The sequence below is a fragment of the Sparus aurata genome, chromosome 13, assembly GCF_900880675.1.
Source record: "Sparus aurata chromosome 13, fSpaAur1.1, whole genome shotgun sequence".
In the NCBI taxonomy this organism is placed as follows: Eukaryota; Metazoa; Chordata; class Actinopteri; order Spariformes; family Sparidae; genus Sparus; species Sparus aurata.
Genome location: NC_044199.1, coordinates 11,035,923 through 11,062,680, shown reverse-complemented (window position 1 = coordinate 11,062,680; position 26,758 = coordinate 11,035,923). Strand labels below are relative to the sequence as shown.

The 26,758-nt window shown below is 42.6% G+C and overlaps 1 protein-coding gene across 7 annotated transcripts in view; it reads right to left on the bottom strand.

The window, feature by feature from the left end:
* LOC115593678 (neurexin-1-beta-like) overlaps window positions 1-26,758 on the bottom strand; it is a 143,191-nt gene that overhangs the window by 12,429 nt on the left and 104,004 nt on the right. For 6 of the 7 annotated variants that reach the window (XM_030437273.1, XM_030437271.1, XM_030437275.1 and 3 more), the window contains one exon: window positions 6,952-7,133. In XM_030437273.1, the coding sequence (XP_030293133.1) occupies window positions 6,952-7,133 (182 nt within the window). Of the gene's footprint in view, window positions 1-6,951; window positions 7,134-19,538; window positions 21,559-26,758 lie in introns of those variants that run through there. The other variant, XM_030437277.1, reaches the window with a different exon arrangement.

The window sequence follows — 26,758 nt, the reverse complement described above, 5'->3', positions numbered from 1 at the left end:
TGTTTAAGTACCCATGCTATAAAACTATTTAGTAGGCCAGAGAAAGTATGTCCTAGTTAGCGATGGATCGATAAAACAATTGGTGGTGAAATTTCATTATCTGTGAATCGAGATAACCATGAACATCCTGAAAAAGCTGTCCAGTTCGCCAGTGAGCAGTCATATATTGGTTTCCTAATATATTTTGAAAAAATCCTACCTGTGATGCAATAAAAATATTTGTTTCAAGTGACTCCAGTATGTTTTAGTGTAATTTTTGTATTATTATTGGAAAAAATATGGTGAATTGCAATTACGTTGGACAAGATTGTTATATGAATGTGCAGTTTGAATAGTAAAAAGAAAAAGCATGCAATTTGAAATGCAGCGCATATCTTTTATGACGCAGACAGTATGTTTCTTTAGGGTTCAGCACCATCCCACCCCCGGCAGCCCGCTCAGGTTTCCTGATGTGGATCACTCTTGACAGAATCCTGCTGCTTCTCTTTTGGTTGACCAACTTCCCTCCCTGTCAGCGGCCTCTGCCTACTCCTGCCAACCTTCCTCAAAGATCAAATCTGCCTCCTAAGCCAGCCTTTGGGTGCCACTAATAAGAAACATTGGAAACAAACCGTGTGGGGTCTCTGTGCCTGTTTGGCCTTTGCACATTGCAGTCTGTCTAAATGCAATACAAGGTCAGAGTGCTAATGTGGTTATAAGAGACACAGAGTGCTTTGCTGACTTTCTACAAACTTAGCGTGGCAACCTTTGTAACTAAATTGAAAATACAAGCAACATTATTTGTCCTCTAAGATTCGGCACGTTTTGGTTCAAACAACCTCGACTCCAGCAGCTGGCAGCACGACATCACGTCGTCAACCAGAGAGGGGACGTAAACAGTGAAATTGGCCCGTGTAATGTTTTATTGAAATGAAATGCTGCAGACTTCTGGTCCTGCATGGTACACTGTGTGCACAATATTTACTGAGGCCTTATAGACATATTATAAATATCCTCCTCAGTGGGTTCTTCCATTTAATATGGTTTCCGTGGTTTGACCGCCGGAACCGACTTTCACAGCTTATTCTAGGGCTGCGCGAAACGGCCTTAAGATAATATTGCTATTATTATTTTGAAATCTCCTCAAAAGCCCTTCAGACTATACTAGGTCTGTGCAACGAAGTCAGATATCACGATATTCTGGACCAAATACCTCCAGATCTAGATTTCACCAATATCGCAGGGCTGATTATTGGTACTTTCACAAAATGTCATTGCAATTCAGTTTTGATATATAATCATTAACAGCAGGTGGATAAAGTGAGAAAAAAAGCCTATATTAGAACAAGTACCACAGTTTGGTGAGTTCAGAAAATGACATCACTTAATCAAAGTGTGGCCTTAAAAGCAGCAAAAGAGACTATTTAAGTAACATCATGTTACAATATCCAAAATCTAAGACGATATACAATCTCATGTCACAAAAACAATTTCATATGCCCGGCCCGAGCTCATCTCTCGACACATGTTGTCAGACACAGCTTCACCTGGCTTCGTGTGCCATTTATAGAACTGATTGTTCTCCCTCCATCATTATTTCAATATTGCATTACCGACTTAGACCGGGTATTTGAATATGTCGACGGAAAATACTTCTTTTCTTGCCTTGATGGAGGCTGCTATTGTGTAATGTAAAACCTGTCCCACAGCTTTCCTCTCTCCCCTTAATCATATTTAAAATCCCTCTCGAAACCTTTCGAATATGAAATAAATATTCATGCCGACACAGTTGGTGTTAAGTACAGAAGTGTTAAATGTCCTCGGAGATCCTTGAACCTCGGTTTTATAATAAAATTTGAAGTTTGAGAAGTCAACTTTCAGCTTATTTTCTATGAAGGAACTCCAAACAGAGTCTCGCTATCTTCTCGAATTCTGTAATCATGACAGATTTACGACACTTGAACGACAACTGGTAATCGAATTCTCACAAGTCAAAAATAGAGTGCAATGGCCCCCCCGCCCCGTTAATTGGCAAGGTGTTTTACCTTGTTGTAAAAGAACCCCGGAGTTGCATTTTATCATGCAAAGGTGTGTTTAAATTATCACCTTGTTAATATGTCACACGCACAACTGCGGGGTGGTACGGCCTCGGGTAAATTTCAGCACTCTGTTGTCTTCCGGAAAACAGTTTCTTGAACGGTCTGCGGGTTGGCTTCATATAGCTTAAAACAAAGGATTTACTTCTATTTCACTCTTGGAGCAGGATCACAAAAAGAGCCCCTAAGCAACCTTTAGACAGCTGGCAAAGAAACACTACTGCCACCCAGTTTTAGTAAACACTTTTCTCTTATGCACTTGATGCCCATGTGTTTGGGTATAAAACTAGTCAGGCATATCTTCACGAAAATTCTCCCACCTAGCTGTTTTGACATCAAATCAAACAATTTCCCCAGAGTATTCACCGCAGCCTCCTCTAATTCATATTAGAGGAGAAGGACCGATATTATAACGACGTGTTGTTATGATGATTTATCTTTGATGAGATGAAAAAGGAAAAAACCTGAGAGACTAAGGCAATGACAACTGCCGCCTGATATAAACGTAGCGCGGGGTGGACAGAAGAAGACGTAGATCTCAGTTAATGTCCGTCTGGCTGTCTTTTCTCTGAGCTGGATGAGGTTACTGAAGCCTTCTCCTCAGAGCCAGAGGGGAGTTTATGTCCACAGGGCTGGGAATTGAGAGACTCCTCTTTCTTTTTTCCCTCCCACAGGGATGATAAATCTTCACCGTACTCGGCATAGTGATAGAAGTGTTTGGCTAAAACTAAAAGGAAGCTAGTAAATAATAATAAAAAAAACAATCGTAAAACGCCCTTTTTAATCTAATTCCCCTCCAACAATCCCTTTGTTTTTTTGCTGGATGGAAATGACAGATCATTATAAACAATAAAAATAAATAAATCAACTTCAAACTGCTCCACGCGATATAATGTCTGCGTTTTTTTTTCTAATTCCTTTGAACTGTTGCACGTTTTCCCGAACGATCAAAGCCCACCTATTTTCCTCAAAAATGAGACCCGTCGAAAAAAGAATATCCAGTGAAATTCATTGCGACTGTGGTAAAAAAAATTTCAAAGAGAAGATTCCCCTTTCTAGCAGTATTTAGCAACCGCGGCATACAGCTTCAGATTTGATCGCGGCTTATCTATTATAAAATTGAAATGAAGGAGCGCGGCAAGCAGGCAGGTTGAGCTCTGGCTTTGAAAGTGCCCTCCTGAAAAATGCACATTCATGAGTTTTTCTGTGAAGTGTTTCCCATTCCTACAGAGAACGAGGCAGAATATTTATCAAGACTTTTTTTTTTTTTCTCCTGCTCGGAATATGATTTTGGGAGCGAAATTGGTTCAGCTGTCGCTCGATTGATGCGCCTGCACATCAAAATGCATAAGAAATCTACTTATGGAATCAGGCTCGCCCCGACCCCTCAGCCGGTTACTGTATCATTTCATCATCCGCTCGTCCTCCTATAGTTGGAAGCGTCCTCAACATTTTTTCTAATTGTCGTCATTTTGCACAACGGATCTTCTGTTTTTGTTTCATCTTCTAGTCACTCATTAAAAGCGTGACCCTTTGAAAGTGGGAGCCCCTCTCATGTACTCTCTGGCGAATACGGTGATGGTTTGAGTAATCGGTCTTTGAAGCTTGTGTATGGGCCATCCTCCAACGCTGCGGTTTCGGTTGAGCTCGCGGCCGCTGTTTAACGCGGCAATGTTTCGTGCAAGTGGGTGTGTTTTTCTTGTGTCTGGGGTTGACTGTGATTCAGAATCAATTGTTTTTAATGAAGGGGTTTAAGCACAGACGACCAGCTGCTTCATGTGCAGCTCTAAAAACTACATCAGACGATGGATCAGCGGTTGGTCTGATGGTCGTGTCTGTTAATCAAGAGCATTTTGAAACAAAAATGTTCCGTTCTACCAGGCCCACATTTATTATAACTCTTCAAGTGTAATTTCTAAAGGAGACATTTTCAACCTTTCCACTGCCTTACTCACACTGTGTTGAATAGAAAGCTTGATATCCAAGGAAGTTTTTTAGAGAGCGAATTCTGTTCCAAAGCAGCGCACCTGAAAGCCCCCCAAATCCCTGCAGCACTGAAAAATGTATCATTTGTTTCCTTTCCTATTTTCAACTCTCCCTTGTGGCAAGTGTTATTTTGACCAGCTTCTCTCTGTCTTCACCTAGTTTCCTACAGTCTTCGGCTCCTTCAATGGCGAGCAGACGACGCAAACGGGCACATTTCTTGTGATTAAAACGCGTAATTAATGAAATACATAACTAGAACGACAAGAAAATGACAACTCGGTTCTCCGCGAAACAAAAAGCGTGACATTAAGAAGCTTAGTTTGAGAAACCGAAAAAAAGGCAACCTCGACACCCTCTGAACTCGCCTCCGCCGAGCAGTAATAAGGTGTCAAAGTAAGCAATATGTCAGGGTGCAAGGACTTGGCAGTGTTGGAAAAAAACATCCTTTCAGCTGGCTTTGCACGCATGCAGGCAGCAGTCGTCAACATCAACATCAACAGTGCATTCAATTGCAACATTCCAAGGCTGGCAAGGTCAGCTTCACACTTCTCCAATTTAAAATACAATTTAAATTAGACAGTTTGAAAAACATCCAGGGGAGGGGTTTTGTACCAAAACGTGTCTAGAAACTGAGAAAAGTCGAAGCAGGCACAAACACAAACATTTCTTGTTAATGTTACATTCGGGTAAGTCTAAGCTTTGAGTTTCAAAACACTTGCCGAATATGAGTATCCACTTCATTAATACCGTAGCTTCTCTCTTTTGAAGGCCGCAGTTAACTTTCATTAAACGCCGGCTTTGTATAGTGAACACAGTGGTAATTGGATAGGACTGGAAGACACTGTGCAGTCAGCGAGATAACCTTTGATTCATTAAATGTATGTTTTGCGCATATGAGTTAATATTCTGATACATTACAATTGTATTGTTATTATTTTTAAATATTCAATGTGCTTTTGAGCAAAATGAGGAGATGGTTGTGTTGTATTTGCACAAATGATATACATACATACATTCATACAGACACAGACACACACACACACACACACACACACACACACACGACACACATGACCGATGACAGGAAATGGAGTGAGATAGAGAGGGGATGACAAGCAGCAAAAGAACCACAGGTTGGATTCGAATTCTGGGCTGCTTCAGTCATGCACACTTGGGGCGCATAATCTACCAACTGATGTAGAAAAAAACAAAAAACAAGCATTTCCCAGCCTCATCAGCAAAACAACCGAATAGGTTGATTATGAAAGCAGTTTATTACGACTCATTCTTACAATTTCAGGTTGGGCCTCCAGCTCCAGAGGCTGTAGTAAATATTATGGCTGCGAATTAGGAAGTGAGGAGAATTTATAAGTCAGGTCAGGGACCGCCGCTCCCATGACTGGATTCAATTCTTTGAAACTAACTGATGCAGTAAACCAAAATGTACTGGAACACCGAGTAGTTTTCTTGACTCAACCCAACCAACCTAACGTACAACCAAGGTCCGGTCTGCCTGGTGCTGGTGGGCTGCAACAGCCACGCTGTTTTGGGAATGCTGACATATGCCATTTCGGGTGTCACAGACAGTTGTCATACTAATTCTGACACGAGGAGGATGTTGGATTGGAAACAATTCATGAATATTAAATGACGGAAATTCACGAACAGACAAAATCAAAGATAAAGCGTGTTCCCTTCCATATGCCTAAAAAACTGCCACGCTTGTGCCATGTTGGTGGGTGTGCTAATAAGGAACGAGCTCCAGTTGCGATTTTGGACCTGTGCTTTGACAACAGGTGTGATTTTAATTATTACACCGCTTGCAGACGTCTGACAGAGCTCCCCTCTGGCCCTCATCATAGCACATCTGTCCTGTGGCTACATGCTAGGAAAGGCTGATTTCCCTCCTGTAAAGACAGTCGCTGGCAGATGCCGAGGAGTCACTTGACTCCAGCAGCAGACGCACGTGTTAATCACCGGAACACATCTCTCAGTTTACCTGCTTCGGCTCCATTGTATCTTCTTTGGGTGGCCATAATTAATCTGTTCCTCTGTTATCTCAATAATTGGACTCAGATGTCATTAATCAGTAAATCATACAAGCTGCGACCAATGCTGCTTTTTGTTTTTTTGCTTTTGTTGTGTTTCATTTCATTCCATCAGGATTGTTGCATCAGTATTCTACCAGCAAGTGTTTTTGTGCTCATGTGACACAGTTTCATCATCATATCGAAGGAGAAATGCAGATATTGTCCTCATTTCGGATAAAACTTAGACACCATTGTGGTTGCTTCTCCCCAATTCCAAGTTTGTAACATTTACATGACGGTTATTAGAATGTATTTACTTTTGTGCCCAAAAACAAAGCTAGTTATCAACTGTTTAATCCGAAACACTGGAAAATATAACTAAAATGTGGCTGCCTGATCTCCTTTGTCATTATGTAGACAATGGTAGAAAATAATATATACATTTGTTATCTTGTGTTTACAGACAGAGTGGTCTGATTTCCACTGTTCCAGTGAACTCCCGCCCCCCCACCTCCTCACATTGGCCTCGTTTGTATGTTCCTTTTCTGACACTGCATTTAGAATCATGAATATTTAATGTGTCTTTATGTCCACATCACAGAGTAAAACACTGAAAAGCACAACAAGAACGACTACAGGGGTAATTTTTGCCTTGTTTTGCAGAGAATGCGCTCCCATAACTGTCTTTTTGATAAATCTGAATGGAACAAAAATGTACGGGAAAACATATGTAATCAGCACTTCCCTTTTTTAAATTTTTAATCTCTGCTTAAACGTTATTTTTTTGGTCCATCACGTCTTTCACTGTTTTGTGACATGCCTGCCTAAAGCCCCAAACTCTTAAAGCTTCCCATCCTTACTATGTGCAGCTGAAGATAATCTCCGAGCCCATGGGTGCTCTCCACTCGCACCAAGATGGCGTCCTTCTGCTGAGAGCTGAAACCCACGGCTAAGCGGTCGGCTCGGGTGCTCGGCCGCTCGTTGGGGGCCCAGGTGAATGTGATGAGGGCCCCGCCCTTCCCGAAGATATACGTTGTCCCAGCTGAGAAAAGAGACAGAAAGAGAAACAGAAGTCAGACGTGTTGAAGAGGAACTTTTCTTGAGCTGCAAATAGGTAGAATTTACAGAATCAGTACAACAGTTTTGCTCCAATGTTTATCCGACTAAATCTGGCTTAGTCTGTGCAGCTGGTGTTCAGTTGGCGATGCGGCCGTCTTCAAGGACAACTATTCTAACGTTATTTATTTTTAGTATTTAAAGTGCCATTCTCAGTGTGAAGATGAAATCCCTCTCTCTAACTCACAGCCAGTCCAACCACGATTTCCACCCCGCTGCTCTGCACAGACTACGTCTTAACATTTTTCAGAAATAATGCAGTAGACGGCGAGAAGCCCGAGTGAGGGAGGGACATAGAAAAATGTATCAAAGAGGTTGGCTCTCCTCTTAAATCACAGTTAAATAGCCTCATTTACTAAGCATGATGAAGCTTTACATTCGCAGATGTAAACTGACGGCACCAGTTGAGCATCGCAGTCGCATCCTTTATTTTTAATTATCCAACTCACTGCGAATACTGAAGCCAACCAGAAGATAAGGGCATAGCTTTGCCCTGAAATTACCGGCACACCAACGACGAGAGTTTACATTTACAGTTTAGCCTACATGTGATATTCAAAAGCAGCGCTTCTTGTCTTGTCAGGTCAATGAACGCATGATGCCAAACATCACTGACAGCACAGTAATTACAAGCAGAGTGAGGCGGCTCGGGCCGCATTTTTTTTCTGTCCCGACCCAGCTGAGTCTGAGAGAGTGATACAGCCTGAGCCTATAGGCCCGACGCAGTTCATGAGAGCTGAAGCACTATGTGCTACCTTATCATGCAGTTGTTACCATGGTTACAGCTGGCCTTTTTACCCTGATTGCAGACGTGTACAGTGTAGATGACAGTGAAAAGGTATTGTTCTATGCACATATACATATAAACATTTATGTAATTTCAAGTGAATAAACCTGACCCAGATATCACTTCTAAATTTTACCTGGCTTTGGGTTGGGTATCCATGCTCTAATTTCCTAATGAGTGAGTTTATTAACTTTATACCCGCTATTTTAAGGGGCGGGGTTTAATACAGAGGTGGGCATTGCTTTAACCGGAAGTGGGTGGGGCTAACATACATTGTTAATCGAAGACTTCAATAGATGAGTTGATCAGAAGTTACCATATTTACTATTTACAAGAGTCACCATATACTAAGGTTTTTTTTAACTTGAATGAATACATTTCAGTTAGCTACCTAATGAGGATTTTCCTTTGTATGAGAACAGATGGAGATGCTTGACTGTGTTGTCTGATTTGCTTCAATGAACATCTAGGTATATGGGATGTGTAGTATTTACTTTTACTGTGCAATTTGCTTCAATATAAAATATGAAAATGTAAGTGATTAATGTGAAGTGTCAATTTTAAAAACCACAGATACAAAGCAGATTAAAATGAATGCACCTGCTCATACAGTATGTAAGCATAGCGTCTGCTGAAACTTTTATCGTGCACTCAGAAACATTCCTGCCTTCTCAAGATGAATGAGGCCTATAGATGTTAATTCATCATATAGAAGTCCAGCTGGAAAAGCTGAGATACCTGAGAAAATCCATGAAGTCTAGTGCTTAAATCCAGTTGCACATCAGTCTTTAAATTTGACAAGTCTTCATGACGCGATATGATTAATTCCTAACCTGTCAGACACCTCGGATTGTGGATTAATTATATAAAGCAGCTATGTTTTCTCATCAGTGTGAGAATAGTAAAAAATCTGAGCTATAAAAACACTTAGCAAACACTTGCAAATCTTAGCTTTGTCAAATCTAACAGTGAATATTCTTGGAAAGCGAGTTCAGATTGCAGGTGCGGACAGCGACGAGAGAGAGAAACTGCTGTCCTCGGATGGAAACAAAATGCGTGGTCATTATGATACAAGGTAAAGCAAAACTACAATTACCTTTAATAGTAGACCACGAACCCTTGTTTTTCTGTGCTTGTTTGAACACCTGAAGCCTAAGTGTTGTTTTTTACAACTGATATGTTTTACCTCTTAGGAGAAGCACAGAGAAACACTTCAGACAAAATTGTAGCCTCAATTTCAGCCGTGTACAAACCCTTGAGTACTCTTCTGTTCGCTTTAATGAGCACTCACCACGAAAGGTTTCTTACTGACAGGAACTAACTGCTGGTTGGATTTCTTAACATTAAACACTTGCTCCAACGACTTGAGAACAACATGTACTTACTTTGAATTTAATTAAAAAGGGCAGGTTCTTCGACAAGTGTTTGTTTCAAACCAAATTATTTCTTACTGAGGTAATCTTAATTAATGTCTGGCATTTGTAGACAAATGTGAGTCAGTAGCATTTGTAACATCAAGGAGACTGGATGAAGGCTTTATCGGTTTCTGTTTTCCACTGAACGTTGTCTGCATACTCTTTTAACATTTATGCATCTTCAGCATAATAAAGGAGATGGACACACCATAATGAACCTATGCATAATCTACATACATTCAAATAAAACAGCCTTGCGTCAAACTATACTTGATAATGTAAGTTGTAAGGAGTTCCAAAACAGCGCTACACCAGAAACAATCTCAATAAAAAACCACACATTAAGCATCCCAGGAGAGGTATTAGTTTAAAGGCTATAATACCAATTCATTATACCGTGCAGCCCTTCATGATTTCTGGCTTTGTTTGCTCTTGTAAAAGCAAACAGGCCACAAAGTGGTCACTCACTGCATTCTCAAGTCCCAATTTCACACCAGGTCCTATTTCAAATTTCACTCACCACGCAACATAGCCTTAAACACCAATTCAAAAAAGGACACTCAGAAGACTCAGACCTCGTGAACTTTTAGCACCCAATTTTGAACGCCTAGAAATTGGTCTTAGATCATTACACACATTACATCCGGCGATGTAATGTGTGTAAAAAATGGCACTATCAGCAAAAATAGATTTATGTGACCGTAACTAAACCACTGACAAACAGCAGACACGTGTGAATCTATAACACGTTTAATGTGGAAAAGGGATTTACATGTAAGACTTAAGCCAAGTGTAGACTGTATGTTACTGACATTATCTCCCCGTCTGTATGTGATTTCATGTCTCTGTGCATTATCAGAAGTCTGTTCCGCAGCAGCCACAATGATAATATAGTAAATAGCTGTTTCTCCAACTCTCTTCACAAATACACAGATTTTGCAGCTAATCTATATTGAGTAAGAGGTGCTTTGTGGCTGACCTTGAATATGACAACCTTTAATTGCTCTTAACCTTCCGTGTCATCACACGATTCAAAACGTCAATACGGCTCCATCTCTCTATAGAATCTCTTATTTGTTATCCGACTATAGAAAACAGAACCTCAAGAGTGATTTTTGAAATGTGAGACATTTCCGTTTTCATACGGGATGGATGGCAATGTTAACAGCTTGCAAGCGTTGACGTCATCAATACGGGCTTGGAAAAACCTTAGGTATCAAACTCTCAGCCTTCACTGTTCCAACTTTTATGAGTTATGCCTCTTACTTTTTACACCATCATTATATTGTCACTGGAGTACTTTTAAAGTCATGTTAACTGCCTTTGTTAAAATCAGCTGCAGTTTTCTTTTATTCCGATATGTGATCCCTCATTGTATCGGCACCAAAGAGCCTTAAGATTTTCATTCCATCAAGCCCTGCCAAGCTGTTCATGCGAAGCCTGCGTTGACAAAAGAACACCACATCAATTTAATTCGGGTGTTAAGTCAACTAAATGACCATCTTCAGCTGATGCGAGGTCCATATTTGTTTGGTTTTCAGGGACTGGTGTATTAAGTGCCCAGTTCCATGAGATTTCCTAGTCTTAGTAATGACGAGGAAGTTGGCGTTAATTAGGAACGCTCGACACATTGTTTCAGCATCAACATCACAATGTGCGCGCGGGCAAAGGCCACACTGCGGGACGTTAATGAACTCGAACACATCATGCTATAACTTTATTTGCTGCTTGATACAAAAAGAAAGCTCGCACAGTTCTCAGTTTCCACGACCGACCTATAAGAGACGTCTGGAATGAAATTTTGGATACATGGGAGATTGTTGCGTGTGAGTGATCCTACAGTCATTAATTATTACCAAACAGAGCTCTTGAAATCTATCTAGTTAAAATTCCTGTAATTTTTTCATATTGCAATTCATTGCAGAAAACCAGAATAACCTGATAAACTGTTTTTTTTTTTTTTTTTTTTTTCAATTTTGTGCAGTCCTGGCGTGAATATGTGGTCCTGGGGTAAATGTCTATAGACAGCAGTAACTCCTGCATTAGTCATAATGTTAAAGCATTTCATTACATCGCCCTGCCTCGCTGCTCTGCCTCCCATCGCTGCTCCCCTCTCTGCGGTAGACCCGCATCAAATACAGCCGGCAGTAAATCAGTCTTATTAAGATTATTACTATAAACATCGCAGCTCCCTCGTCGAAGGAGCTCTCCTCTCTCTCTGCCCACCACCTCACGGGAGTGCTCTGCTCTTCTCTCATGGCCATACAATGCATCTGCGCTCAGATAATAGGGCTCCCTTGGAGATTAGCGCTGCAAAATATGTTGCAGTATATCGCTTCTTTATTAGTTGGAAACCTTGATGATTAATTAAAATGTACACGGGAGTTGTTGTACCCTGAGTTCGCACCATATTATGAATGTATATCATGTAGGTGGTGTGACAGCATATTCATGGCAAAAATGTAATTTTAAGTGTATAAAGCCCAATTTTTGGTTTACCATAGAACAGGCGTCGGGAGAATCATAGAGGGATATTACACACATTCATCTGCCTAAAAGAGGCTCCGTAATGATGTCAATGAAGCTCACAAAGCAACAATGATTCGTCCTTCGTGTATTAATGGATCTCCGCACAACAAATGTAACAGTATGGATTGCTTGTTTGTGCCAAGATGCACACTACCCACTCAAACATCCTGTCCTTTTTAATTTTTTTCCCTCTCTCAGCCAGCTAAAGGCGCAGGAGACGAGGCAACGCGCTCACAGGGGCTGGCAAAATACACTGAGGCGCTCGTGATTATATGCACCACACTCAACACTTTAGATGTGAAAGGGTTTAAACGCACCCCCCTGAGCCTGCCGCCGTAGAGAATGGGAGAATTCCTGTGGCCTGAGTGAATGAGAGAGAATTAGCTCTCATAATTTTATTAATCATGACTTTGAAGCGGCTGAAAAGTGATCATGAATAGGAAAAAAATGGCGATTAGTATCAGCCGAAACATTGGAAACAAAAAGCAGTGTAACAGCGAGAAAAGTACTCACACTCCCATAGCCATTTAAAACACTTTTTGGTGATTATGAACGCCACCGAGAGAGTACATGTTTTTTTTTATACTTGAGTGCACCTGTAATTGTATGTGGACGATGTTCACCGGCGAAAAAACGTTTCTAAATGGCACCAGAAGTGCAAAAGAGCAGTGCAGTGCAGTGCAGTGCGACTGTTTGTGCAAGGGCACTTTATTGGAAAAACACAGCTGATCGATTAAGAATGTAAACCCATATAGATCACAAAACTGTGCGAAGCTCCGGAGAAATGGAGAGTTATGGAGAGATATTAAGTTTGAATTTGTCGTCTGACTTATGGCATCTGAGCCACACTCCTTCCATGGTCTATTAAATACAGCTCAGGGAAATGATGAAAATGAATAGTGCAGGCTGAAGCCTGACAGTGAGGACATATGGTTTTTCAAGTTAAAATATGGTGTCCAAGTGTCATCATATAGTTAGTAAAGGGGACGCACACTTTGGGCATCAAATCAATCAAATCAACTGAATTTGATCAGTTACCATACTGAAAGCCTTGTGAATCTTAAATAACTGCACGCGCAGCTGGCGCACGCAGACTTCAGCAGTATTATGGTTGAATTGCTGTTTCTGCCCCCATCAGCGAGACGTATCCAGACTGTCAGTTCTCAAATTGAACGTCTGCAGCTCTCAGACTGCCTCAAACAACCCCCTTCTTCTGTAATAATGTTCAGGTTTTTCTCCCCACTTCAACTTTCAGATGACTTGGGTTGTGGTAAAGCTGCTCCGACGCAAATGCAATTCTGAAATATTATATTACTCCTCCTTTCCATTGCAAAAAAGTCACAAAGACATTTCCCATGAATGCACTAGAATAGCTTTTATGACAAGAATTCAATGCCAGAGGTTTTCATGGCCATTATACTCGCGGCCTTCACTTACACAGCTTTTCAGGTTCATGTCTCTGAATTTTTTACACCATTATTATATTGTCACCGTAAAACTTAGTCATGTCAGCTGCCCTTGTCAAAATCTAAGGCAGGTGAATCAAAATATATATATCTTTTTTTCATCTGTATTGTATGAGCACCAAAGAACGGTATATTGAAAATGTAAAGATTCCAAGTCAAGCCCTTTTTCTGATGCTATTCACAGTTGGCACTTTTCCTGCAACAATGTAATAATGTGTGACGATAATAACAATATAATGATTACATGTGTTTAGCTCAATATATAGTGGTTTTGTCTGTTAGTGGCGGGGTCCCCCCTTCCTGTCCTGGATTTAAATTGCCTTCGCATGCCAAGGAATTCACAGGAAGTGATGCAAAACGCAATCCAGTGCGATTTTATCTCAATTTACATCAACCTCATTGTTTACTGTTCACTCTCTTAACGCTGCATCACAGCTGTATGTAAGCGGAACTCCACTGATTTGACTCTTTACAGCTTTTGGGGGTTATCATTGCGGAACGAAAAAAAAAAAAAAGCTAAATAATTTGTATAAAGCCTTTTTAGAATTAAAAAAAAAATAAAACATCTGCAGGTATGAGGTCAGAAACGAGGGAGCACACCGGACCTCTGTAGCCGGCTTCTCATCGCTGCTTAAGGCTACACTATCTGCCTCGAGCATGGCACGCCCCGCTTCACATTAAAAGCATTCAGCTGCCAAAACACAAGGTGGCTTTTATTGTGAAGCGATCAAGTGCAAACAAAGCAACGCGAGTTTGTTTGACTGGGCTGTAAACAGATACACCAGATGTTCTTCTGCTGTTTTCCTGACAAAGTAACTGCTTAAGGAGTGTTTGCCGTGGTGTTAAACTGCACCTGCTCGTGCAAAGAACAGTAACAACGCCAAATCAGCCAGGACCGAACGTTGAGATTTATCTTTAATGGCAAACAGGGGTCCTCGAATTCAAACACAAATCTGGTTTCTGAGATCCCAATATATACAAGCAATACTATCGATGGTATACTATACTATATCTATATCATTGTCTTGTCCCTTCCCTACTAAGACACTCTGTTTCGGCCCCATTTCAAGACTTTCATGACTTTAGTGCAATGGGTGTGGCTTTACATAAAGATATTCTGCAGCGTTCCCTCACAATAATGGTGTCAAGATGTCCGACATGGCAGCGGAGGTTTACAGTACATTATGTTAGAGCTTAAGCTGTAATGCACTCTCTGACTTACTGAATAAAAAAAGCATGACTCTCTGTAACATGCCCGTGCTTCTTTAAATAGACCGCCATCGACGCCCTCGCTGAGCTGGTGTTCCATGTGTTCTCGCACGCGATAGACCTCGCGTCCGTCCTCTGCCGTTAATCTTCGCTGCGGCCGAAGTTAGCGTTCACGTGCTCGCGCCTGTTAGAAATGGGCGGGAAAGACCATGCTAGTCAACGTACTAATGAACGTGTTTCAAACCGGGAGAAAACGTTACCTTCAGAGTTCAACTAGCGCATACCGAGAGTGAGCTGGGATGTCTTTTGTGTTGCATATGACCTTGCCGAGTATTTCATATATCAGTCACAGGGGACATTTTTTCATTATTACCAGTACAATTTGATACTCAAGGTACCTTTGTGCCTCTACTGAAGTGTGATTTTTAAATGCAGGATTTTGGAACTCCCAAAGGTTTATTTTTTACAATGCAGCATTGGTACCATTTTGCAAAGAATGCAGCCTCTTGCATTTCTTTTGTGTCCCACTTTATCTTTTATCCATTACAGTTAATGCTTTCTTCTCTTCAGTTCACATTTTCGCTCTACCGTTTGTTCTGCTTTGCTGCAGATCTGGAGCAGAGCAGAGCAGAGCAGGGCAGCGGTTATCATGGTCTCCGATTTTCGCCTCTGACGTGCCATCCCTTGCCCTGTCCACTTGTTTCACCCTTAGTGTCTCGGCGGGAACGCGAAATGACAAGTGCGATCGACGCGTCCGCACGCGCTGACGGAGCAGCGACGAAGATGGTGGTGACGTGATAATGCCATTTGTAAAATAAGCAACGTCTGAACAAAATGTGAACGCTGTGGGAGAGGATGTTCTGCTGTTCAGTTTGTTTTTTTTATTGCTCGCGAGTGTGTGTATGGACTACGTGTATCATCCTGGAGGGTAATGTAATATGTGACCTAGAGGAAATGGAGCCCTCTCTGATAGACCTTTCGATGCCCCTGTCCATTCGCCTTCCCTTTCTGCAGCTCTTGCCGCAAGAAAAAAGCACCGTATTACGTCCGGCTGCAGTGAGACAGTAGACAAAGCTTTTTCAAACACCAAATGCATCGATCTAAGGAGAACATGCTTCCTGTACAATTCAGTCTTTGAATATTGAATAGTGCTCACAGATATCACCTTCCAGAGAAGCTCACTGAGCCCGTTTCCTCGACTTGAGACATCTCTCTGGAAGCATTAACCGCACTCTGCCTTGCCACAGCCAGACAGTTCTTACACCAACATGGGGACCCTGGAGAATGAAGCGCCACAGATTTTTCAACAGAGTGTGTTGAACATGCGGGTGTGTTGGGAGCACGACGAGGGGTCAGCTACAGTGCAATCTTTCTCGCATTTCAGTCGAGAGCATTCAAGGTCTTTGGCATCGAGGGGCCGTGTTATTGGCTAGCACTCTCTCAGCATAGCGACTGAGGTTTTTAGTTCAACAGAACACTGCATAAAAACACTGGCCTGAAACAACACTGTATTAAAGAAGCATGTCAACAACCGGCTGTGGATAGCGGGGGGAAAAAAAAAAAAAAAAGGAGAAAAAAATCCCTACGAGTTATCATGGCACTGCAGGGTCGGAGGATGAACCGAGGAAGACAGTAAGCATGTTAGTTACATAATAAGTCTCAAGTCGGGATTTGGTTCCCCCTGATATCAGAAATCCTTCAGTCACTGTGTTAACATTCTTAATAATGTCCCTTTAATATCTGGTGCACTCATGCAGCGTAATTTGTTTGACACATGGAAACCTAATTTCGTCCCACATACGATACCACAAATTGTGAAGACCATCAGTCAATCAGGTAGGCCAATTCACCGAGGCTCAGCCGAACAAACAAAGCTATACAGACGGAGTAGAAAATTGAATCTGAAATGACGTCGATGAAAATTCTGAAATAGTTATTCTCGATGTATGTTGCTACTGCAGCCATTTTTCCCGTCGAACTATCAAACAGATTTCGAGCTACAGTGAGCCCAAAATGATGAAATGCAAAACTGGGGCCTTTTCATCAGGTAGTTTGATGTGGATGCAGACACAAAAGGATTTTAATCAGACAACTTATGAAGCGATTATAATTTTTCCACATGAAAGTAAAGGTGTCATATGTCATTATGTAATGGGATTAAAAAAGTAAAAAAAATGTACTTCTCTAAATTCTCATGTGCCAGCTTATTGCCACAGAGTAAGAAGAAGTGTCTTGCATTTGGAGGGAAGAGTACTTATGACATTTTCTGGAGGGGTTAATGTGAACCGGTGAAAGGTGCACAGTAATTCTTGAGCAAATGTATTTGAGTTGCACTTGATTGTGATTTTTTTTTTTTATTGATTCATTGTTAAGTCAATACAATACCAGGATATAGTGAAAAGTGGTTATCTCAATTTCCAAGAATCCATTGGGATGTCTTCAAAATGCTTGTTTTGTTGGTTGTGTATGTAACAGTTATAATCTGTTACTTCCACCCCATGCGTTGGACTATTCATATTACTGTAATCAAGTCATTTCTATGGGTACTTTTCTCAGTATCTTTTCAAGACTGTAATTTTACCCAGCATGTTGTCAACTCAGTTACATTTGAAACCATATCTGAGTTCATTTTGAATTAAATCCTAAACCTTTCTTCTGCACTTTAGCCAAAAAGGCTATCGGATTGCAAACGAGCCAATTAAAAAAACCCTGACATATGGACAGATAAACCACAAAAGTCTCTAGCAGACCCAGGTTTGGAAAGGTGAACACAGCCAATGAGCAAGACAGAACAAGAGTTGGGAGTAATTTAGACTCATGTGGATAAACAGAAACCCCTTCGATTGAATCCCTACCTAATACTCTGAGTAGTTTTTGAGTTGAATACTTTGTATTTTCACGCAAGTGTTATCTTAATATCTGTAGTTTGACTTGAGTAACAGGTCAGTAATGTAGCTGTACTCGTACACTGAGTTCAGACTTTCTGTATTCTTTTCCACCACTGTCCAAAACCAACAGATTGTGTGTTTACAGACACTGAGAAAAATCTACAACAATTCACAATGGCTACAACTGGAATCAGATAATCTTCTGCATTTTTGTTTTTAAAAAAATCACTTGAGTGATTAATCAACAACGAAAATAACTTCCTGGCGACTCAATTAAGTGACTAATCATTGTAACTCTGAAGAACTGGCATCCTCTCACAACCTGTGAATAACAGCTTATTCACTGGCGGCTGATCCTGCAACATGACTTGGTGCTTCGACGACTCTTCACAGACAAACTGAGATCATTCTGTCCCAATTAGTCGAACCTGTCTGCGTCTCCGCGTGTGCTGCGTACTGTAAGCCGTGTAGTGTAACAATACATGCGATAACCTGTGTTTAGGATGAGGCGTGTGAGGCATTGCAGCAGGGTAGGTAGCCTATAAATAGCCATAGCCCAGGGGCCTCCAGAAGACTTTGGCTAGCCTTGACACACACACACACACACACACACACACACACACACACACAAACACACACACGCATATCTGTTATATTAAAACAAGTGTCTAGTGTTACAGTTCAGTTGACATAATTTTGTGAGAAAATGCGTGCAAGTAAATAAAGGCAAAGCTGTGTTTTTTTTATATTCTATGGTTTATGCTTCTGGTGACATTGGTTACATAACCGTTATGTCAATAAGTGCTAACCTGCATTATGCATTCTACACAGTGTATTATGGCACCGTGGACATGACTTGTAAATCAGAAGTACTGTGTCTATCATTTATGTTGCAGTAAATTGAATTTCTTGCTCTGAAGCACATACTTCAGAACAACCTACAGTACAAAATCTACAATGGAGGTAATTGAAAATTTATCAGTGAGTTCTTTGAAGTGTTTTTTTTTTTTTTTTTTTTTTTTATGGGTCAGTTTGATCACAGGCTGTAGCCTGTCTGTAAAAGCCTGGTCCAGAATGATATGGCTGTAATAGCGCAGATGTAATTCATCACATTTCTGGCCCCTTTTGCAACTGACAAAACTGCTGCGGTGAAAAAGACACTACAAATCCGTCGGGCCTCCTTTTTATAGGACATAAAAGTGAGTCTTAGGACAGGAATTTCAAAGTGCTGTATAAAAGGGAGCACTGGGGCTGGTGTCAGCGCTTTGAAGGAGCCAATTTAAGTAGCGTAGCCGATTTGATGTAGATTATTGGGGATAGGTCAATACCTCGTATCCCTCAGACGACTACGCTGTTCTCTATCTTATGAAATTTGCACAAAACAGATTATCGAGACAGATTTTTATATCAAGTTGGAAAAATTGTCGCCATAAATCCTGTTACGACTGCCCTATATTCCGAGGGGAAACCAAAGAGATTGGCTTTGTGCATTTAATCTCTTTATGTGTGTTGTGACGCCCCGCTAATTACAGTGAACTGTAGAAATCACCTTTGACACAAAACCGGCTCCATTACAGGGAGTTCATTATGCTGCTTAAACAAACAAGGACCTCGTAGAAAAAAAGATAAAGAGATTTGTAATGATGATTCACTACGCCACTGATGTGTATTTGCAGTATAACAATCACACGCACACACAGACGCACACACACACACACACACACACAGATAGACAATGGTGCTGTAGCATCTATAACGGCAACGTGGGGAAAGGGCAAGCCACTGCTGATGCTGATGGGCAGATAAAGAGGGTTTAATGGTGCACAGAGGGATGCAGCAAATCCAGAGATGGTGAGGGATCCATCCCCCCGCTGCATGTATGTCACAAGAGACCCGCTAGTAGTACAACCAATATATGGGAACAATCGAGCCTTTTTATTTACCTCTAAAACAACAAAATCTACTCAACCACGGCAAAACAATGCATTAGTGAGGCAACACACTGCAAGTTGAGACTGTTGGAGGGAAATGTCTTACCATGGCCCCCTCTGGTAAGAAAAGGCATCCTGTTGATGGCAATAGGAACAGTGCCATGCTTATTGTGAAAATGGTGGACATGGTGCGTGGTGCTGAGACTAGAAGACACACGTGCTGTTCCAGTCTGGATGGGCAGTAAGGTAAGCAGGGTGAACCAGAAGGCTAGTCTGGAGCAATAACTTAGGCCCATGCCTATGCTAAAGCGTGACCAGCTGCTCTTCTGTCCGAGCGCAGGGTTGGCTGTGAAGAGTCCACCCATGTATATTAGATCCACATGGGCCCAGTATAGACAACCTGGTCGTCGTTTGACATCTGACAGTGCAACTTGAAGACCACAGGGCATCTCAGTGACAATCTGGGCCCATTTCTGGTGTAATCCCCTAGTCAGGGGGTCAGCAGATGAATCAAAATATCCTTTGAGTTTGTGACAAAAATAAGCAAGGACGGATTTCAAAAAAAGCAGTCAAAATCCGATTTGTGTCCCCGCAGAAGAAAAAGTGACAAGCAAACCAACTTATCTGTTTTCGGTTAATATTTTGCCATGACAAGATGTCTTCTGCACGGGAGAGCCAGCGTTACGAAAAACCTCACTGAAAACCATCCCAGGGCACATTCTTCAGAAAGTGAGCCGAGTGCCTCCAAAAACGCAGCAGGACACACATCCAAATAAAGAACGGAGATGGATCCACCCGTAACTTCAAACAGGCACGTTGCTCAATCATGGTATTCAGGCGTGAGAGGTGGCAGGACGGAGCTTCATGTGACAAGAATTCTGAGGAGAGTCTCCATCGCCCACAGGTAGAGCTTGGGGGCAGCTGAGCCTGCCCACTGAGAAGAGTGCCCCTCCACCGCAGCAGAAAACACAACACGCTTCTGTGGGAAACCGGATCATTTCATCAAGCAAAGAAGAAGAAAAAAAAAGAAAAGGACTAGGAGATTTAAAAAAAAAAAAAAAAATGCGCAAGTGAAGATGCAAGCGATGAAGGGTGATGCAGGAACCAGCGCTTTTGTTCCCCTTTAGCCAGGGAAAGGGAAGAGAACCGATAGGGAGGAGGGGAAGGAGAGAGAGAGCGAGAGAGAGAGACTGTGAGAGAAGAGAAGAGGAGGAGGAGGAGGAGGGTGGGGGGTGGGAGAGAGGGAGCAGTATCTGCAGCGGCACGGTAAAGGAGAAAATCCAGAAAAATAAATAAATAATTTCTCAGTAGCTCCTTATTCAGTCCATCACAGACGCAGCAAATCCGGCGAAACGGCAACCTCTGGCGTGGCAGCAATCCGCCAGAATGCAGCCGTCTATAGCGCAACCGCGTCAAGTATAAACGAGCGTATGATCCGTCTCTCTCGTGCTCCACCTGCTCAGTCTCATGCAGCACAGACTACTGCTGCATTCTCCTCTCACCGCTGCTCCTTTTTTCCTTTCTCCTCTCCCGTTGCCTTCCCCAGATCTGGCGTGCTGCCTCTGACTGAGGACGCCTAACGTGACTGCTGCGCGTGTCTGTCTCCGGAGGAGGGCAGGTGATCCTCCTCAGAAGAGACGGCACAGACTGAGATGTTGCCTTGGACTGCTGCAGCAAAAATTATGCTAATTAAAAAGCACCGTCGTATCATAATGAATCCAGGATGGGTGACATTCCAAGACAGAGTGGAGCCCGGCAAAAATAACCTTGGCTTGGAGTTGTGTTTTTTTTTTTTTTTTTTTTAAATGGACGCGATAAAGGCTTTAGCTACTGTAGTCAGAGGCTCTGATCCAGCGAGGCACAGCATGTGCCTCTGTGTGTGTTTGTGTGCGTGTGTGTGCGTCTGAGAAAGAGAGTCTGTGAGCAAATGAGTGAGGAGGGGAGTGGGGGAGCTGGGAGAAAAGGGTGGAGGGTGGGTGAGCGATGGCAGGCGGGAGGGAGAGACAGGAAGAGACAGCGAAAAAAGAGAAAACAGGCAGCCACGGCGCAACACACAGGGAAATAGCGAGGCAAGAAAACGGGCTGTGAGGATAAATACATGCTAGAGATTCACAGCGCGCTGGCTTGCAGGTCCTGGCAGTAACACGTAGGAATCATACTGCAGAGGAGGAGCCTGATTTAGGTGAGCTGTCAGAGCTGTTACAGAGTGAACACAGGGGCACCGGTATGAACGTGCTCCTAACATAAAGACTGAGAGAATGAGAGAAAAACACAAACACCTGTCATCGTGATAGAACACGGATCACTAGGAAGCTACAGGCTGAAGTGTGTAATCCATTTTGAGGAAATCGAGATCTCGCCCAATCCCCAAGCCCCTGTCATTCAGTGCGTCGCCTATACCTTTTCTCACACACACACACACACACAAACACAGACACGCACACACAAAATCAATTTCCTCCAATCCCCTCTGCCCGATGTTCTCACCTCATATCTGTATACAAGTCACCCCTCAGTAAGAGAGCTCAGTGGCTCTCTGCTCTCATGCTGCTTAACCATGCAGAACTTATTCCTGGCTATGACTGATCTGAGTTCAGAGGCATTCTGACAGTTTCAGAAGCAGCTCAGGGTTTTTTAAATTTTTTATTTTTTTTTTATTTCGGTTTAGGGGAAATGTGATGCTAAGATGAATTGGAATATATTGACACTTGAGAGGAGGAACACATTACCGGGGAATGGAGAGACAAAGTGGGGAGGGACTGGAGGTAGGGGAGATGGAGCCAAACAGGAGGAACGGAGAGTGAGAGACTGCAGGGGGAGAAAGCACAGGGAGAGGAAGGGAGACTGCAGCGATATCAGCTAAATCACGGTCGATAGAGATATCAGCTGGGATTGCCTAGCCGGTTGAAAGGACACGCATGGAAACAGGAGGACAGAGGCAAGCCATGCAGCACCACCTCTCCCGGTGACAAGAAGTCGACGCAGGCCATTACTCAAGCAGGGGAGGGGGTGGCGGGTTAGAAGTAGTGGGGGGTGGGGGTGGGGTGGCTGGGGGTGTGGGGGTGGGGGGTGGCTTGTGTGGGGGAGCGAGGCTGATTGAACAAAAAGAACAGAGGAGGGGTGAGTGCATAACACTCCGGAACAGCAAGTGCCCTAACAGCATGTAGGCATTCATCTGTCGGTATTATGAACATAAATAAATAGAAACGGGCTGCAGATTTTTCTGTTTTCCACGTCGGTCTTTCAATGTGAGTCACACGAAGATGTAAACCCTTTATGTGCGGCCTCTATCCTCTATATGTTACTCATTGGTAACATCGGGAAAGAGCGTGCCGGCGCAAACAGACAGACAACAGCCGATGACGCAAGGCGCCGCCTTGCCATAACGTGTACTGTAGACACATTTACAGTAATGTTTATTTGGTGTGTCGGCGCGATGACAAGCGCGGGGAGTAATCCCTCCGACGGCGCGAGGGGGAGAGTCAAAGCTTCGGCCACTCTCACAAATCATCTCAACGTTTAAAATTTCCGGAAAAAAAAAGGCAGTATTTCTTTCCCAGTACGCGTGAGGACCGGGTGCGAGAAGTTGGAGAGGGATGATTTATAGCCGGTGACTTGAACTGTCAGGCTCTCCGGCATGTGAGCATCTTTCGAGGTGGTGATGATATCTCGGCGAGAGCTGTCTAGAATGAAAGGCTTGCATTAATCAATTTACGTGCTTGAGGGTTGCTCAACATGATGAAAGCCGCGCTATCTGGACAACAAGGCGAGGGGGGGAGGCCGGGTGGTTGTAACCTTGTGTTGTCCTTGGTTATTTAATAACACGGGCTTCCCACGCGACCCTGCCTATTAGCGCACACCTAAACACACCTCATCGGATGCACATCATTCTCTCATTACTCGAACGATGATATATTTGACGATGGGCCATATTCCAATCAATCAAATTGGCTCCTCTCGGATTTCGGAAAAACAAACGACTGTCCTACATCTGCTTCTTCTGCGGTTTCAGCCCATTGATTTGCATTTTTCATATTTTCCTACAGGCTATTTTAAACCTATTTCTCCTCTTATAGAGCTGTTTGGCAGGTCTCCTCGCATTTACATAATCAAATTATTTTTGCACACATGGAATAATATATAGTTTACACACCACGAACAGAAAAATGGTGGTAAAACTTATTTGTAGCGAAATTACAAGGCGAGGGGGGGCCTGCAAACTCGCAAATGACATGATGAGAGCAGACGTGCACGGTGTCTTAAAGACTCGAGAAACCTAAATGTGCACTGTTTGTTCTCAGGAGGATTTGTGCGAGAAGATTTTTCACAGACATCCAGTCTTGCCCCAGGGGGTAAAGTAGCAGGATTAATCATAGCACTTTCAGATTAATTACTCATAATGCGAGCATACTCTGAAAGGCATGGCCTGCAGTTGTGATGTTTGGTTGATTTCATTAGGCTAAAAATGAAAAACACCTAAAATAAGCCCGGCTTAGACGGTGCAAAAGAGAGGAGAGAGGGTGAAAAATAAGAGGGCATGGAAATGCACAACGGTTCCAGCTACAGATAGAAGAATATGTACAAACCGTATAGCGGGCAGAATCAGCAGATAGAGATCTGGCAGCAGCAGAACAGAAACTGGAAAAGAACTCATTGTTTTTCTTTCTTCCATTTATTATTTTGTGAGCTGACATCCATTGTTAAAATATCGGAGAATCGCACATGCTAAACGAGGTCGGCCGCATCCACAAAAGGTCCAGGGTTCATTGGTTCAAGGAGTGCCTCTGGATGCACGGCCCTTACTCACACACATTTTTTTCTCATCCAGATTCACACCTTGATTAAACCAGATTTTCCGCTTCTTCTTTTTTCTTTCTTTCTTTCTTTCTTTTTTTTCTAGCAACTTTGGTGTCTTGGCAGACCGTGTGCACTCTGGGCTGAAAAGACACTGCATGTGACAGTAGGTTGCGTATTGTTGGCTGCACATGTCAGGGGCAAAAATAGATTCCATTTGCTTGTTTAGCTGAGCTTACTAGCCCCAGCACGTCGCCTGGAAAGGAAGAGGAGCAGCGATGCCTACAATGCGGCGAAAAAAGGGCAGCAGCCTCTTCAGTCTGAGAAGACCTAAATCTTGTGCTTTGGATTGATGTAAAAGACAGGAGTGTGAGAGGAGCAGCTCCAACCATCTACCACCCCCTCATCCACGGTCAGAGCATGGCCTTCAAAATTAAAAACCAGAGAAGGCAGTGGGCCGTTTCCACAGAGGACGATAAATTTTTGCTTGGCTGAGGTGTTTTCCCTCTTCACTCTGGAGCCCAATTTTGATGATGGGCCTGAAAAAAGCATCAGCAGGATAGTTATCCGTAGAGGAGGGCCCTGTCTTTGTTATTGGCCTGTGTACCTATCTTGCTCATTATATCAACATTACAGACATGACGGATTTCACTGTTGCTGTGACTGCAAAATGTGACGGACATTTTGTGCCGTGTTCGACAACCTAACCTCTTAACAAGACCCTTAAAATGTTTAATTGGCAAGCTTTACAAACCAGCCTCTATACATCTATAATTATACAATTATACATTTAGGGCTTGTTAAATCATCATCCAGTTAAGAATGGGTTTGGATTTTTAAACAGAGTTCTCTCTGCCTTTTGCTGTATATCCACCTCACTCAGGAGCTTGGCGTCATTTTCTGTTTGGTAGAAAATTGGGCCCGGAGTTCTTGCCTTTTTAATGTCTTTCTAGTAACTAGTTTCCTAGCAGGATACTACTCAGTGATACCTCATGAATTAATGATTTCCTTCATTAATGATTACGTGTGATATCCTCACACTAGACATTTCGGAAATCACTGGGTCAGCCATCAGTGTGAAAAGCTGCGCTGTCATCTCGTCTTAATGAAGCTGATAAAGACTGGTTTTGGTTGCCACGGTCGATAAAATGAAAGTTCATCCAAAACGTAAACGAGTTGATTAAGCTGCTTTACACCTTTATTACCTTCAATGGGTTGGACTCAGTCAGAAATCTTTTAACTTGTTCGTGATTCAGCAGACGGCTTTTTAACGAAGATCAGATCATCTGCTCATCATAGTGTTCATTTGATTTCAAGAGTCCACTTATCACTTTCGAGGGAGTGCACACAATGTACTGTGCCAGCATGTACTGTGAGAGCCCTGAATCCTCAAACTACTTCAAGGTGTCTGTTATATTGTAAGCAGCGCCTTAGCTTCAACCCCCTTAAGCAAACTTAAAACTGACCATAGCAGCTATGGCCTCAAAGCTTTGTCATAAATTGCCTTATCATGACTGACTGGTTGAACTGTGATTTACCAGCCAGGACAGCGTGACTCATCTTGTTTTCACCTTGTACATCCGTAAATGTGTGGTTGTGGGCGTGTCATAAGGTCTGTATGTTGTCAGAGAGGGACATATTGTAGCCGGTACCTCTACAGAAGTGGTTTTGAGTATTCTGCTGGTGTATAAATGTTGGCTGTGAAGATGAAGATGTCAAAGTCAGAAATCGGAAAAGTGTATCTTGCAGAACACATAGAGGGTTAGGGACGCAACAACACTGTCTGAACTGTCTTACTTTATGGATCCGATGATCTTGGTGGACTACAAAGACCATGTCAAAGGAAGTCCAAGTGTTACTCAACAAATGCCTACAAAGAATCCCGAGAATTTGGCGGACAGACACCATCTCAAACTTTCTTTTGTATCGTATCGTATCATATCAAAATGAGGACCTATGGGAGAGAATGGGCCAAGAACCCAGTAAAGATATCTTTCTGCGGAAGGAAATGGTTGTGGATCGGCCACACTCTACTAAAGCCTAAGAACAATACTGACAAACAGGCAGTGACATGGAATCCATCAGGAAAACAGGGTCACGGGAAAGGTCATGGCATATGTGGATGAGAGAGGTGGGGGCAGAGATGAGGGCAGAAGGATACACCTGAGGCAGACTAGAGAAGATGCGTTTAAAATCGTGTAAAATGAAAACAAACAACTTGGTGCTCATGCTCCATCTCGGCGTGAAACGGCTATGAGAAATGGAGGTGGGAGCGGTCCAAGCAAGGGCACTGAAGATGGGGTGGTAGTAGGTAGGGAAGGGGCTATTTGACCCCCCACTTTACACCCAAGGCAAACCATTGTTGTAATTGGCAGGTCACTGTATCCCACTTTCAATCATTTCAAACAACCCTGCGTCAGATTTATTCAACATGCCTTCCCCATCGATACAGTATCTATGTGCCTTGCTGAAATAATTCTCTTTGTGTTATATAATGAATGTAGAGCATTAAACATGGCACAGTTCACCCGT